The sequence below is a fragment of the Falco peregrinus genome, chromosome 9 (assembly GCF_023634155.1).
Source record: "Falco peregrinus isolate bFalPer1 chromosome 9, bFalPer1.pri, whole genome shotgun sequence".
Lineage (NCBI taxonomy): Eukaryota > Metazoa > Chordata > Aves > Falconiformes > Falconidae > Falco > Falco peregrinus.
The window spans coordinates 23,876,166-23,892,935 of NC_073729.1; the positions used below are offsets into that span (position 1 = coordinate 23,876,166).

At 52.0% G+C, this 16,770-nt stretch overlaps 1 protein-coding gene across 1 annotated transcript in view; it reads left to right on the forward strand.

Moving 5' to 3' along the window:
- Positions 1-9,442: 9,442 nt before the first annotated feature.
- The window catches only part of PRPF6 (pre-mRNA processing factor 6), a 28,012-nt gene continuing 20,684 nt past the window's right edge, over positions 9,443-16,770 (forward strand). Inside the window, exons 1-7 of the mRNA XM_055814204.1 lie at positions 9,443-9,609; positions 10,531-10,699; positions 11,459-11,577; positions 13,349-13,427; positions 14,367-14,543; positions 15,367-15,522; positions 16,211-16,305. Of these exons, the coding sequence (XP_055670179.1) occupies positions 9,539-9,609; positions 10,531-10,699; positions 11,459-11,577; positions 13,349-13,427; positions 14,367-14,543; positions 15,367-15,522; positions 16,211-16,305 (866 nt within the window). The 5' untranslated portion in view covers positions 9,443-9,538. The remainder of the gene's footprint in view (positions 9,610-10,530; positions 10,700-11,458; positions 11,578-13,348; positions 13,428-14,366; positions 14,544-15,366; positions 15,523-16,210; positions 16,306-16,770) is intronic.

Below are 16,770 nucleotides of genomic sequence, written 5' to 3' on the forward strand. Positions count from 1 at the left end.
TCCCGGCCCGCCCCGCCCCGGTGCCCGCGCCGGGGGCGGTGCCGCGCTCCGCCACCCCCCGGGCGCTCCGCCCGCCGCGCCGCCAGCCCGCCCCGCGCGGCCGCGCTCCCTCCGCGGGGGTGCCCCGAGCATCCCCCGACCCCCGCGTCCTGGGCAACATCTTCCCGATCCCTGCCCGGAGGCTGTGGGCATCATCTCCTGGATCCTGAGCATCACTCCCCATATCCCTGCCCGAGGCCACCAGGCATTATCCCCTGTATCCCTGCCCAGAGGCTGTGGGCATTAGCCCCCCACATCCCTACCTGGAGGCCACTGGGCATCATTCCTCCCCTGGATCCCTGCCCAGAGGCATCGGACATCACCCCCCAGATCCCTGCCCGGCTGGGGAGACAGGTCCTGGGGACACCAGGGTGCAGCGGGCACCGTGCACAGATTTTTGCTCGTTTGCAGCTGGCACAGAGCGCAAAACAACACCTGGCTCTTCCCTCCTCCCCAAATTTCCCTTCTCCCCCTGCCCTGCAGCTTCCTGGATGGGTGCCAGCAGGGCAGGTGCAGGAGGCTGCTCATCCCTGGGTGTGCTACCTGGGTTCTAGTGGGTGGCCTAAGCATGACTGGGCACCAGCCAAACCACACCGGAGCAAAGCACACTGGCATGGAGCTGAACGGCATCACAGTGCCTGTCACTCCCCTGGGGTGGCAACCCCACGGGTATTTTTGGAGGCACCTTCCTTCAGCTCTCACACCTGACTGCCAGCCAGGGGCCGTCACTGTCAGCCTGTGCAGCTGCAGGGGGGGTGGGGGTCTGGCTGTGCACCCTGTGGTTATCCCGCGCTGTAGTGGGACAGGGAGAGGGACACTGCTGAGCGCCCAGGATGAGGACAAACAGATGCCTGTGCCACAATGCCTCACCCTTGCAGGTCATCCCCTGACACAGACCGCAGCACCGGGCAGCATCCTTGCTCTTGTTTTAAGAAGAGGAAAATTCAGGCTTGTGGGATGCTGCTTCCAAGACCCCGCTCCCTTCTTAGCGGATGGCTCCAGCAGGGTTAAGCACATCATGGGGTGATTAGCCGCTGTGGGCTGGGGCTGTAAAGGTGCAGTGGGTGGCAGTGACCTTGCACATGGCCGCGTGCCGAGTTTGTGTGGCTGTGCATGGTGCTGGTATAGCTATGGCATAAAACCGACTCAGATCCAGGCTACGCTGCTGTGTGCATGCATGCAGCACTTGCAAAAGATAAATTCAGCTCCCCAAATTAATATGAGTTTTCCAAAATTTTGGATGCTGGCTCAGGAGCTGCTCTGCATGGGGCTCAAGCCCCTGACCAGGCTCAATGCCAAGGACGTCAGCTCAGCTCTGCACTGCAAACTGACCAGGGCTGCTGCTCTTGGTGAGCCAACCCTGCTGCCATGCAAGGAGCAGGGACATTGGGCCATGAATCGTGTGTGTAGCCTGCCAACAGTCCACTAGCAAAATACTCCCCAGCTCTGGTGTTAGCATTCCTCCTCCTCCCGCTGAAAGAGAGTGGTCAGGGCAATACTGCTCATTGCAGGCATCCAACTCCATCAAATAAAGAAAGAACCTATTTCCATCACTGAAGTTCCCAGTTCTCCCTCAGTCTTTGTCTACACACAAAGCTTTCAAGCTGTGGCAGAAATCTTCCAAGAGAAATATGGTTAAAGATGGGCCTTGGCAGGAAAAGGCTAATGTTGCTTGAAAAATGTGTGCAGATTACGCCAAGCTGTTATTAAAAATAAGTGCTGCACTGTTTCCAGCCTTTGCTTTCCCTGATTTTTCTGGTTGTAATTGCACTTCTCCAGGAAAGGTTTCACATGTCTGGGGGAAGGAATTTGTTTCCTTTTTATCATCTGAAAACAGGTCAAGTGCCCACCTACCATCCTGAGGGTGCCCGGTGATGCTGCGGTGGGGTCTGGATGCCTGGTGAAGCCCAGGCTTCTCATCCATCTGGAATTCCAAAGGATTTTCAGAGAAACTGAGCCTTGGGGCTGCCCAGGGAGGGTTGGGGAGATGGTGTAGTCCCACACATCCCCATGCCTGCTCCCTGCTCCAGCCATCCTCGCCTGTTACAGCATCGAGCATCATTCTTGGGTTATCAACTCAACTGCTCCCATGGTGCAGCATCTCCCCACCAGCCCCAGCAACAATGCCTTGGGTTTTGGGCTGTCACTGGGCCTTTTAAAGTCTAATTGAGGGCTTTCCATGGTTAAACAGGAGTTAATTAACGGGGAGGGGAAAGCCCTAAACCCACAGTCTAGCTTGGGAAGCTCAAAGCATCAGTCAGGGGCCCCTTATCCCCACGCATCGATGGGGTGGGAAGGGGATGAGCCGGGGACACTGGCTCCAGAGGGCCGTGGAGCTGCAGGTTTCCCCTCCACGTGCATATGGATTTGGGAAGGGAGAACACCAATATTACTGTGGGCCCTGTCCCTCCCCTTCGCCAGCCTCTGGAGAGGGTGCAAGGATGGGATGATTCAGCATGTTAATTTTTCAGAGAATAAAGGAAGTAATTAAACATCAGCTTTCCTCCCGCCGCAGCCCTGCGAGGATGAGAGGGAGAAGATAAAAAGACTCCAGACGGAAGTTATTTGTCTAAGGAGAAAAGTGGCTAATTTCTCTGTTGCTTTGCTTGTCTGCTCATTAATGAAAACCGCTCGTCAGCAGGAAAGAGGAGCACCCAGCAAGAGGGAGGAACTGCACCATCCATCAGTGGCCGGGCAGGTGGCTGTCGCTGGCCTCGGGATGTCCCATCCCCATCGGGTTGTCACCTTTGCAAAGTCCCCTGCAGCTCCTGATGGTGGGGCTGGGGGCTGTGGATAAAGCCGGGTGTTGGGGAGCCCCCCCTTACCACAGTCCCCTGGGCTGGAGACCAGCGCTCGCAAGCTGAACGCCACGGAGAGGTTTTCCAGATTCCCCTCCTTGAATTTTTTGTGCAAAGAGCTTAAAATGAGTTTGCTAAGGCACTTGCAGGGAGATAGAATCACAACCAGCTTTGTGCCTGAAGCTTCCTGCCTGGTGCAGGATGATGGATGGTGTTTAGCTCAACTGGGCACAGAAATATTTAGTGTTATGAAAATCTCTCCCTGAAAATAATTTATTTTCATGCTGATAGTAAAGCACCAAACCTCTTCTCTGAAGGGTGCGGGTTGCTTCAGGCGGCACCGAAGCTCCAGCTGATAAAGCCCAGGTGATGCCTGCGTCTCCCGTCACCCCTGGCCCATGCAGTGTGAGATCTGTGCCTTCCCTGGGATGATGGTTTACTGGCAGAGGACAACCGAGGCATCACTCCCTGTTTTCTCTTCCCTGGGACACAGGGCAGGGCTCAAGACTATGGAAGCTTTTTCATTTGGAGGTTTATATAGATATATTTCTAATTGGATTTTGGCATGTCACGGTTATTTTCAAGGCAGCCTGTAATTATTTGAGAGTGTAGCCCAGATCGCCTCCTTTCTCTCGGCACAAAGGTGGTTTTTTTTTTTTTAATATTGTTTCCCAAAATGAAATTGTGAATTTGCAACTTAATCCAATGAGAGGACACAAGGGCACAGCGAGGCGGCGTGATTCACGTTTCCCAGCTTCATAATCAATTCACAGCAAGAATAAAAAAGTAAAAGCAATATTTTCATTCTTTGCAATAAGAAAAAAGAAAATATGTATTTTAAGAAGCTGTTCTATGCTTGTGGGTATTTTATGAGCTGGGGAGGTTTTGCTGGTCCTGCTGTACCTCAGCCCACCCCATGCAGAGATGCTGAATACCGCGGAGATGCAGAGGGATGCAGGGCAGCCCGTGCATCATCTTAGCACGGCCGAACCTCCTGGCAAACCCGGGGCTGTGGCAGCGGAGGGCACTCAGACACTATTCTCAGTCTTTTCCTCTCCCAACTGGAACCTGATGAAACTGCCCTTAGTTTTGTTTGGTTTTTTTTTACATGTTGCAATTTTTTGAGGCCAAAATCATTTCCTCCAGCTCCATCTGCTCTCCATTAGGTAAGTGAAGCTCAAGCAGGTTGGATCCTGCCGTCCTCACCAGGGATACCGCCCCAGGCCAGGCATTGCCGTCACCCCAGCGCTGCAGTTGTTATTCCAGTGCCCAGAATGGGCACAAATAAAAACCATCATCTGAGCAAAGTTTTCCAGCATCTAGCAGCTAACCAGCATGAGGAAGTTAATGACCGTACCACGGCCCCATTATGCCTTAGCAGTCTGAAGTTCTTGGTTTTCTTCAAGCCCGATTTCAGGGCTCGCTAGCTGTATTCAATTGCTTACGGAATCCAATTTATTATTTACGTTGCAAGGTACAGCCCGGCTTGAATTGATTTGCTGTGCTCTGATTGCCACTGCACGCTGGTGTGGCATCTGGAAACTGGTTGCTCACACAGTCAGGCTGCAAAATTAGCGAATCAAAAGCTTGGGAATGCCAGGCTTAAAACTACCTGTGCCAGTGCTCTGCGTTCTGCTGCCGCCTTTGGTTGTGTCTCTCAGGATGCAAGGAGAGCTGGTCCTAGTGGGGGGCAGTGGGATGGATGGTTGGTGTTCCCCAAGGGTTGTCACCCCGGTGCTATGGAGAAGATCAGGTGGCTGCAATGTGTCACCCCTGTTTAAGCATCCCGAGTCTGGGGAACAGGAGGGGGCAAAGTGACACCAGGTTTTAGGGAGGAGCTGAGGATGGAGCGCAGAGCAGACAGTGATGGGAAATAACAGAACTGGGAAACAACTGCGAGCCCTGGGGTTTCGAGAGATGCTTAGCAGGCCTTCACCTTCATCATCACCATCATCTTCACCTTCACTTCCACTTTCATCATCATCTTCACCTTAGCCTTCACCTTTACATTCACTCCTTACCCTGCCCGTGGTCGGACCTTGCAATGCCTTGGGCATCAGCAAGGAGCAGAAATCCCACAGACCCAAGCCTGTTGCTCTGGGGCAGTGCAGACCAGGGGCAGCAGGGGCTCGGGCAGCCTTACTGATGGCTGATCCATTGGAGATGGACCTGGACCAGCAGGCTGGTGGGCAGGACCACGGGCATGCTGCCCTCAGCACAGGAGCCCTCTGCACCTGCTTCATCCAGCTGCTCAGACGTGGATCCCAGTGCCATCACCAGGCACTCTGGGAAATGTTGGTCTGTCTCCATGAGCTTTTGACTTTAGACTTCCCCTGATTAAAAGGCGATGTTAACGAGTGCTGTTTGGGTAGCATCACTAGCATGCTGCTGGCAAGCAGCACATGCCCTTGAGCTTTCTCCCATGTGGGGATTATTCCCAGCAATCCTCCAGGTGACACCAGCTCCGCTCTCTGGATTGCCAAGGGTGAGAGCTCCATGCTGAAGACCCTTTAGCAACCTCCGCTAATTGTCTCTGAGATCTAAGACAGCTTCGGGGGAGATGTTCAAAGGCACCTCGCCCCCTCCCAGCTGTGGTGAAGCTCCCTGCTGCGCATTGGTGCTCAGCTTGGGGTGCAGAGGGGAGCAGATGCTGCAGACGTGTCCTCGGGGTGCCTCTGCACTGTTGCATGAGACTAATTAAAATTTCAGGAAGTATATTTACCTAATGCAGAGTTGATTTCGTTAAGTAGGACATCCTGTCTTCAGAGGATTTCACGGCACGGGGTGATAATCAAGTGACAACAGGCTCCAAAAGTGTTAATTTATAGCTGAGCCGACAGGGATTAAAAAGGAGCCCCTGTTTTAGTCTGTTCTTGCACTTCCGCATCTGGAATCCAAGTAGTCATCCCATTTGGAAGTGCAAAGCAGCAGCACCTCTGCCCAGCAAGCACCGGGCCAGCTGCAGGTGCAAATGTGCCAGGGGCTGCTGAGGCCAAATTTGGTCTCTTTTACCTTCCAGGGCTCCACCAAGGAGCTTGCACTGCTCTGGCTACCCCTGGGATGCCCTGTCCCCATGCACGGCACTAGCCTCGGCACCAGCACGCAGGCAGGTGATGCTGGCATGGGGCTGGGTTTCTGCTCCAGGCCTGCAGACAGGAGTTTTGCAGGCAGGAGTTTTGCAGGCAGGAATTTTGCAGGCAGGCACTGGGAAATAATGCTTGGGAATGAGCCCTGCCATTGGTCCTGCCCTGCAGATGCATTCTTGCTGTACTATGTGATATTTAAAAACATGAATTTCCAGCCTCTGGAGAACCCTGGGGTTTGTTTTCCCCGTTGTCCTGGGAGAAGCCGCTGCCGCCTCCGCTCTCCCCGGGGACACAGAAGTGGCTTTGTGCAAGCGAGGGGGCCACGGTGACCCCTCCGCAGCAGCCCCAGCCACGGGCTGGGCAGCTCCACACTTGGCTTTGGCTGGATCCTGAGCCGCCTGGCCCTCAGTACCATCTGCAGTAAATCAGCTCATCCCTGCAGCCCCATCTAAGTGATTATTTTTCACTTTCAAGCCTTTGTGAGCAATTACGTGTCGACGTGCCCCGCATCCCCTGCCCACCTTCGCTGTTCTTAGCGAGGCGTGTGGAAACTGCTCGGCACATCCCAAACCCGCAGCAGGGGGATACGGTGCATCCAGGGGAGAGGAGCCACCAGCAGCGGCTGCTGTTGGCGGCTCCGTTCCTCCAGGGTTGTATTCCCCTTCCACAAAAATGCTGTTGTGGGAGATGAGATGTGCTGTGCTGACATGCGGACCTGGCAGCGGGTCTGTGTGGGTGGTGCATCATATTTGCACATTTAACAGGTGCCGCTACCCCCTTTGCCCCTTTGGATTTTGTTGCACCAGGGAGGAAACCTCTCCTCCCTGCTCCCCGCCTCGTTTCACGGTGGGTTTGCACATGGCAGATGCCCCGCTCCTTCCCACCGCCACACCATGGGGGACCAGCCACCTCTTGCTCGATGCCCACAGTCGCTTTGTTGTGTCCAAGCAGGAGCTCAGGGCTTTCTCTCCCACCTTGCTTCCCACACCACCACCCCTCAGCTGCATTAATCAGGATAACTGCTGATTAATAATCCCGCGGGGCTTCTGGCCAAGTCTCTGCAGCAGCCTGGTGCCAGGGCTTGGGTAGCAAAGGGAAACTCCAGAAGAAACCCATGGGGGTGTCCAAAGAGCAAGAGCTGGGCTGGTGAGGATGCTTGAGGACCAGATCCTGAACTGCTCAGCCCTGCCACACTCCACCACCATGAGAAGATCAAACCAGAGCTCCCAGTGCCTCTGGTGCACAGGCTGAGCAGGATGTGCAGCTGCTGCCGGGCTGCTGGCTCTCCCCTGCACTCTCCAGTACGTAACAAATCCCGGGTCCATGCACACAGATGATTAAAAATCATTTATGATTGATTTTACTCAACCTATAAATTATTCTGAGTTTTCTCCTTGGTTGGAGCATGTGTATGCTGCGAACACCATCCAGCCGTGGAAGAGGGGAAACCTTCCTGCATATGGAAAATCTGGATTTGTGCCGGCCTTGTGTGAGGAGAGAAGATTTACAGCCCCACCGCCAGCCAGGGCTGGGGTCACCCTGCCACCAGCTCCCACCTCAGCACTGCTCCTCAGGGACCAGCCCCCAGCACAAAATTCCCGCAGCTCCCACAGGCTCAGCAGTGTGGGCGCTTCCCTGCTCTCCCCATCCCTTCCACCGCTTCCCTGCCGGGCTCCGGGGCTTCCTGGGGGCTGTGCCAGGCAGGATGGCTCCCCTTCCTCCTGGCAGGGACCGGGATTTACCCAACACCCAGTGAAGACCTGCTGTGTGTCACTCGGCCCTCCATGACATGGGATGTGCTGGATCATGGATGCAGCATAAAAATGGCCCTTGGTAGATAGAGGAGGCCGGGCTGGCTGGGGTATCATTAGCCTCACCATAAAAGCCACAAGATGTGGTGGGAGCTGATGGGTCCTTCTCCCAGGGCCAAATCCTGCCCCAGCAGGGAAGTGGTCCCCGGCTGCATGGCTGCACGAAGGGCTTTGCAAGACGGCAGTGCCGGCATCTCCTGCAACAGGAGCATTCGCAGGGCCACTGCTCCGGGGGTCCCGCAGCCCTCCCTGGCACTCGGGATGCTCCCAGCGGCTTTGCCCTCACTCCAGCATGCCTGGCCGGGAGAGCTGGGATGCTGCAGGCCCACCCCCACCCCCCGCCACCCTAACTGTTTGGCAAAGGTGATTTTTTTTTTTTCTCCAGCAAAACCCAAAAATAGATTGATGGGAAGCGGCTGGGCTTCCATTAGCATGCAAAATGAGGCGATTTGTCTTCTCTGCAGCTGGTTCCTGCTGGGAAAGCTGGCAGGGGCTGGCAGCGCTGGGTGCTGGGGAGGGGTGCTGGGATGGGGACAGCCCCCAGGCCAGCTCCTTCGCACCCCTCCTGCCACCCTTGTGGTCTGTGACCCCCAGCCCCTCCCGAGGGACGAGGGGTCTCCGTTACAGCGGAGCACGGATCCCAGGGCCGCCTGGAGACATATGAGCAGCAGCTGATTAATCCTAACACTCCCGGGGTGGGTGGGCGAGAGAAACCTGCCCGGTGCTGCTGGTGGGGAAACTGAGGCAGGAGCTGCTGGGACACCCCTGGGGGGCCAGCGCCCTGCACCCTGAGGGGCCGGAGCTGTGCCCCCACCCCACGGGGGATGCTGCAGCCCCTCGGCGTGGCTGTCCTGCCTGCTGCCATGTGGCAAAGCTGGGGGGAGAGACCCCCGGGGCTGGGTGTCCCCTGGGTGCTGGGTGCCCACACAGGTTCTGGGGGGGGCTGTTGGCGGGAAATGAGGGAGGGGGTGGGGCAAGAGTGCTCACACATGTGTGTGTGCCCACATGTATGTAGGCTGCACCTGCGTGGGATGCTGGGGCTGGTGCCAGCAGCAGGCATGGGGGGCGAGGCGCGTGTCACCCGGGGAGGGATGCATGTGTGTGTGCAGGCGTGCAGTGTGGGTGGGTGTGCCATGTGCATGTGTAACGTGTTCACATGCAATGTTTGCATGTGTCTGGTGTGTAATGCATGCATATATGCGTGCAATTTGCCCATGCAATACGTGCAGTGTGTGCATGTGGGTGTGTAACGCGATGTGTGCAAAGTGTGCATGTGTGCGTGCATGCAATGCATGCATGCAACATGTCGATGCAATGAGTGCAGTGTGTGTGCAGTGTGAGCGTGCAATGTGTGCATGTGGCTGCGAGATGTGTCCATGTGATGCGTGCAATGTGTGTGTGCAATGCATGCAATGTGTGTGTGTGCAAGGTGTGGGTGTGCGATGCTTGCCATGTGCTCACAAATGCACACGGGCATGCGTGCAGATGCACGGGGTACGTGCACGCAAGCACGTGCCCACGAGCACGGAGGCACGCGGCGCGCACGCGGAGCACGGGAGCGTGCCCCCCGCGCGCGCTGCTCGTGCGTCCCGGCGGGCCTGCCCGCGCATCGCCCCCTCCTTCCCGCCTGGGCCCGCCGCGGCGCCAGGGGGCGCTCTACTCCCCGCGGGGCGGAAGTGCCGCGCTGTCCGCCACGGTAGCCCCGCCCCGCTGCATTGCCCTGCCCCCGCACCGTCGCCACCGCAGCTCCCTAGTTGCGTTCCGTCGCCCCGGCCCGGCCCGGCCTCGTCTCGCTGCCGCCGCCATGAACAAGAAGAAGAAGCCGTTCCTGGGCATGCCCGCGCCCCTGGGCTACGTGCCGGGGCTGGGCCGCGGGTGAGGCGCCGCTCGGCTCCCCCAGGCCTGCGCGGGCCCGGCCTCGGCCTTCCCCCGGGCCCCCGGCCTCGGCCTTCCCCCGGGCCCCCGGCCTCGGCCTTCCCCCGGGCCCCCGGCCTCGGCCTTGCCCCGGGCCGCCCGCCCCCCCCCCGCGTCGGGCGCCGCCGCCTGCCTGGCCGGTGCGCATCACCCCCTCGGGGCAGGCCGCGGGCCCCGGTCGGGGGTTATCTCTGTGGGGCGGCTCCCGGCCGCTCTTTGGGTGGGCCGGTGCGTGTGTCAGTGCGCACCGGGCACGAGTTCCTGGGTGCTCGGGACGCCGCCGGCTGGGAAGGGCTGTGTGCCTCCTCATCTGGGAAGCGTGTGTGTACACGGGGCTCTCTGAAAGATCGTTAAATCTGGGGGCGTTTGTGCTGGAACGGCGAGAGGCAGGTTTTGGTGGTGGGTGGGCACCAGCAGTTGCCCTTTGCAGGGTGTGAGTTGTGTTTTTCCTGCACTGGGGCATTCATGCCCTTAGGTTGGGGTGGTCCTACCGGCCGGGCCCTGGGGAGTGTTGGGCACCCGACCGTGGGGTACTGACACGCCAGATCCCCAGCCTGCCGTGCCTTACAGCCTGCGGGGTCAGCTCCTTACCGTGACTGAGAGGCACCGCTTAGAAGAGAAGGCACATCTTGCTGTAAGATGGATGGTAGAGCAGTGAGCTGGGTGATTATAGTCTTTGTAGATAAAGTTCTTCCTAGAAAAAGAAAGGTTTTTTTCACCCAGGCTTTATGAATGTTAGGGATGGGATCTGGCTGATGCTTTTCTCACAGAAGATTGGGGATTTTTGTTGTCTGTTGTAAGTAAGAATTTTGACAGACCATCTGTGTAACAAACAGTGGGGTTGCTGCGTGCTAAATAGCTGCTACTGGTCTACCAACACAGAGCCACAGGTTTTACCACCCGCTCTGATATTGGCCCTGCACGTGATGCCAACGACCCCGTGGATGATCGCCATGCTCCACCAGGGAAGAGGACTGTTGGGGATCAAATGAAAAAGAATCAGACGGCTGATGATGACGATGAAGATTTGAACGACACCAATTATGATGAGGTGATGAGTTTTTCATCATCCTGGAGATGTTTTTCCTAAGTGGAAGAGGAGTTCTTAGCTCCCTGCTCTCTTGTTGTGAAACCCTCTATTAGCTGAGGTTTCAAGACCAGAATTTCCTATAGTTTGCTAGAAGCTCTTTGTTTTTACTTATTTTTATTGAGACCACGCTATACATTATGGCGTAGTGCTTGCAGATTTTTGTTGTGGGATTGGTCTGCTTATTGTGGTTTGATTATCTGTATGGATCCCTGAAAGTCTTGGGAAGACATCCATAAATTAAATATTAGTTTGAGTACTTTGGGGGATGTATTTTTTTTATTCTGCACAAATGAAATCTAAGCTCTTGTGCTTTGACATATATTTGTCTTTATGTGGTCTGCATAGTGTGTTTAAATCCCACTTTGGTTAGATAAATGTTGTGCTATGCTTTTTGTTTGCTTTCAGTAGTTTAAAAAAAGTGTTAATGGAAGAAAATGGTGTTTCTATACTGGGATCCCATTTGTTGCTTCATAGAAGTAATTTTGAAGTAGTTTTGCTTTTGAAATGGCGTGGGAGAATAAATACTAGGGGTGGTAGAAGAAAGCTGCTTGTATTTAGGGCTATGTTAGTCTGATGCAGTGTTGTTAGAAATAGCCTGCTTGTGCATTTTCATTGTTCTGAGTGGCTGCTGGCTGTAGGGGGAACATAACTGGAGCTTTCAACTGAGGGTACTGCTCTTTTTTTCCCTTTTTTTTTTTTTCCCTTTCTCCAAATTCTTAGTTCAATGGGTATGCTGGGAGCCTGTTCTCAAGTGGTCCCTATGAAAAAGATGATGAGGAAGCAGATGCTATTTATGCAGCTTTGGATAAGAGGATGGATGAACGCAGAAAAGAAAGAAGGTAGGATAAATTACACCAGCATAGGGTGTTCTCTGGTTAGTTCATGTTTTAGTTTTCCTCTGCCTCTTCCATTTTCCAGTTCAGATTTTGTCCTTGTCTACTGGGTGCATTTTCAGAAGGGTTCACAGTTTTTATTTGGTTTAATACCATACCTTTGATCCTGTGGCTCCAAGTTTTGAGGATGACGGGTATTTTGCACAATTTGATCTGAAAGTTGGTGTGATTTAATTGCTTTACTGTAGTTCATTAAGGTGATGTGGGGAGATGCTGAGTGGCTGGTTTTGACCCATCACATACTGCACAGCACACTGGAAATTTTCTAATGATTCCATACAATTGGAATTGTTAGGAGAGTCATGTAATGCAGGTGTCTTATAAACAGGTGTTAGCAAACTTGTTAAACTGCTTAACCTGGTCTACAGGTAAGAGGAGATTAAAGACTGAAGTTCACTTGGTTGGAGACATCTGTTTTTGCACTGTTGTGGTGGTTTGATGCTGGCTGGATGCCAGGTGCCCACCAAAGCTGCTCTGTCACTCTCCTCTTCAACTAGACAGGGGAGGCTCATGGGTCGAGGTAAGGACAGGGGGATCTCTCAGCAATTACTGTTATGGGCAAAACTGACTTGACTTAGGGAAATTAGTTTAATTTATCACCAGCCAAATCAGACTAGAATAATGAGAACTAAAAGCAAAACTTGAAAAAAAATAATTCTTCCCCTCACCCCTCACTTCTTCCCAGGCTCAACTTCATTCCTGAATTTTCTCTGCTTCCTCCCCTTGAATGGCACAAGGGAACAGGGAATGGGGGCTACGGTCAGTTCATCACATGTGATTTCTGCTGCTCCTTCCTCCTCACACTCTTCCCCTGCTCCAGTTTGGGGTCCCTCCCATGGGATATAGTTCTCCATGAACTTCTCCAAGATGAGTCCTTTCCACAGGCTGCAGTTCCTCATGAACTGTTCCAACTCTGTTACCTTCCATGGGTGCCATCCTTCAGGAACAGCCTGCTCCAGCCTGGGTCCCCTGCAGGGCCACAGATTCTGCCAGCAAACCTCCTCCAGCCTGGGCTTCTCTCTCCACAGAGCCACAGGTCCTGCCAGGAGCTGCTCCAACATGGGCTTCCTGTGGGCTCGCAGCCTCTGTCGGGCACCCCTTGCACCACCAGTGTGGGGGCCTCTGTGGGCTGCGGTGGGGGATCTGCTCTCCCATGGGCTCCATGGGCTGGGGGCCACAGCCTGCCTCGCCGTGGGCTTCATCACGGGCTGCCGGGGAATCTCTGCCCTGGCGCCTGGAGCCCCTGCTGCCTCCTGCTGCCCTGCCCTGGGTGTCTGCAGAGTTCTCTCACATACTCTCGCTCCTCTCTCCAGCTGCAGTTGTTGCACAGACATTTCCCCCCCTCCCCCCTTCTTAAATACGATTTCACGGAGGCCCTGCTGCTGTCGCTGATGAGGTTGGCCTTGGCCAATGGTGGGTCTGTCTGGGAGCCTGTCTGTCACACACAGGGGAAGCTTCTAGCAGCTTCTCACAGAAGCCACCCCTGTAGCCCTCCCCTCTACCAAACCCTTGCCATGCAAACCCACTAGAACTCTATAATGCTGTCTTATTTGGTAAGACATCTCTGTCATAATGTTGATAACCTAGGCTTGGAACAAATGCTTTTTTTCATATGCCTTAGCTCTGATCAGACATATTTTTCTGTAATATCAACACTTTGTTTTAAAGACTTGCCGAGTGTTACTTTGAGCATAACCTCAGTACTCCTTTTCCTAAGGGAACAACGAGAAAAAGAGGAAATAGAAAAATACCGTATGGAACGACCCAAAATTCAGCAGCAGTTCTCGGACTTGAAAGTAAGGAAAAAATGTCTGAAATGTGACTCTAGCTTTGTGACATATTAGAGGTAGATGTATATTCTGCATTCCTTTGCTCAGATTTTGTGTGTTAGCAAAGAAGTACTTTGTTATTCTCCAAAGTAGAATTACTTTCTGTTGGAAAAAGAAGTAAATGGATATGAAGCTGGCAGCTAGTGGTGCAGAACCTCTTCTTGGTTTGAAGCTTTCTGAAGTACTACAGTACAATAATTTCCAGTCTGTTACAGCTGCACAGTTACAGACAGTATAACTGGTATTGTTGATTTAAAGTAAGTGATACAGCAGCTTTTTAATCTGCAGTAAGTGATAAAGCAATATTTCCTCTACTGATGGCGGCATTCAGAGCGGCACTTGGTTGGTGGAAGTGGGTGTTTAGAAGCTACTTTGTAGGGATGTGGGAGAGCACAGGGATTCTGCCTGTTGAGCACTTTTCTTGTGGATACACAAGGTAGTGAAAGTCATGCAAATTTTGATACTAGGCTTTTGTTTTGTGCTTTATTGTGATTTCACATCAGTTCTTGAGAAGGTGCTACGCTTCAGTCTTTGAGGGACTGATAACTTGTTGGCATTGGAGTCGTAGCTGAGCAGGATCTTTGGACCCTAAATCTGCTTTTGAATAAAATGTATTGTCTAGTGATTAGTAATAAACCAGTCAGTGCTGCAGGCACTGAGATTAATCTGAATATTTGCAGCACTGAACTTAATAACAAAATTGATTTGGAATCTCAGTCTGGACTAAAACCCAATTCTAATTAAATGTGTCTAATTCTTTTGTGCATTGGATTAGAAAAAAATGTATGACCTTTGATCTTTAAGTGTTTACTTGATCTTTAAATCTTTCAAGGGGGAAGGAATTAGAGCAATTAAGAAGAAAAAAATTTCTACAGCAAATAATGATGACAACTTCTGTTTGAATAGCGGAAGCTAGCAGAGGTCACGGAAGAAGAGTGGCTGAGTATTCCAGAAGTTGGTGATGCCAGGAACAAGCGTCAGAGGAACCCCCGTTATGAGAAGCTGACTCCTGTACCCGACAGCTTTTTTGCAAAGCATTTACAATCAGGGGAGAATCACACTTCTGTGGACCCACGCCAGACAGTGAGTACAAAAGCATAGCCGATGGAGATGTGATCCGTACTTTATGGTTAGAGATGGAGGGTAAACAGTGCAGTCGTAAGTGGGATTTGGAAAAAGAGATACTTGGATGAAAAACTTGGTGTCGTTCACGTGTCTGTCAAAGGAATGACTGGATGTTAAAGTCCTGTGCTGCTGGAGTCTTTCAATGCACACCCATTGCCAGAGAAAACTTGAGGATAGGCAGGCAGAGCCTGGTTCTCGTGTTAGAAATGGAAGAATGTGTTTCTTTTCCTTTTTTCTGGCTGTAGAATGGTGATAATGAGTGTTGGTGAGTGCAACCAACATCAGTTTCTGTTATAACAACATTTTGCAAAAACAGAAGAGAAAATAAAGTTGTTTTACCTAATTGTTGGTTCAACCCTGGAGCAGTTGCATTAAAAATAATTTGCCTTACACTCAACTGAAAATTCAGTAATTTATCTTGTTGCTACATGACTTGAGGCTGCTATAGTCATAGAGTTATAGGAGAAACTGAGTGGCCCTGAAGTGGGCACCAGACATCCATGGGACTTGTTTGTAGATACTCTTGTTTAAATGTGCTAGGTTTAGGTGCTTGTGCTCAAGTTTTTGACTTACTAACTTGAGTAATTACCCCCAGGTTTGCAAAACCTGTATGAGTAATGTGTTGTGATTCAGGGAAGCCACTGTTTCAGAAGCATCTAGGGGGGTTTTAGCATCTCTGTCCTGTAGCCACGAGAGAAGAGCAGGTCAGCCAACAGCCTGAATTATTTCTAAGCTCTCAGAAGAGGTTTTAGGAATGTGTTTCTCTTGCTCTTGTTTTTAGCAATTTGGTGGATTGAATACTCCATATCCAGGGGGCTTGAATACTCCATACCCAGGAGGAATGACACCAGGCTTAATGACACCTGGGACGGGTGAATTGGATATGAGGAAGATTGGCCAAGCCAGGAACACCTTGATGGATATGAGGCTAAGCCAGGTAAGGATGTGGGAAGACAGGGTCTGTCACAGGTATAACTGGGGTTGGTCATGTGCTGCTGTTTAAAACCTGGGTTTAGAAAATCTTTAATTCTCTTGGCTGCTAGAAGAAACAGCTCAGCTGTGAAATAACTTTGTACTCCTCCCCAAATCTTATGCCCTTTGCACTAATAGAATTTCTGGAGAAATCAGTGTGTCCCTGGAAGTCTTGGTCATTATGGGAGAACAGACTGCCATGTTATACCAGAGGTGGACTTCAGGCAAACAGCACTGGTAGTTTTACCAAGAGAAGCACCTCTTCTATCCTGTGTAGAGATGCAGGACAAAATGCTGAAAAATACTACTCTTAAATTGTTGTTGACTTCTGTTTCATTGATTTTTCTCATCTAAATCTGGTTTCAGCTAAAAAGATGGGCTTTAGCTGGCAAGGCTGCAAGACCTTTTGGTGACTGAAAGCCAAGCTGATTGTTCTCTGGGTTTTCAGTGGTACTGAATTATTAATATCATGTATTTTAGAAGCAGAAAAAACCTAATAAGCAAGGCTTTGTTTCCTCCTTCCTTGGTTTTGATAACAGATGGATGTCTAGGTTTCTTGTACAGCTGCAGTGTCTTTTCCAGTCTTCAGTGCACACAGGCAGACTGTGGGGCTGGGGATGGTAATTTCAGTAGGGCTGACTTGTCTTTCCCAGGTGTCAGACTCTGTGAGTGGCCAGACTGTAGTGGACCCGAAAGGATACTTGACAGACTTGAATTCGATGATTCCCACACATGGAGGAGATATCAAGTAAGTTTAAGAAGGATTAACTGATTTATCCTCTTAGTAATGGCTGTGATCCTGCATATAAATGGAAATCTGTCTGAGCGGGTGGCTTTCAGCTAGCATTTAATTTGTAAGAGATGCAAGGTGAATTTTTCAGGATGAATCCTTTTAACATGAGTTCTGGTATAGTCTCTGCACGGATCTATTTAGCATCTGACCTGAATGCATCAGCTGTGGGGATTGTTTCTGTTCTATCCTTGCACTAACATGCCAGAGTGATGGCAGTGTGTGACTGTCTGCCAGCCAGGAGGTAACCTGCTTAATTGTACCTGTGTACTGCTAATTTAGGCTTGATTGATGACCTTTGGAAAGCTCTTTAACCTGAAGTTTGGCACCTGTTTCATAAAGAATTGCCATTTAAGGCAAACTGATAGGTGCAAATGTTGGTGCTCATGCTTGACTTAAATCAGTGCTTCTGCTTATCAGCTT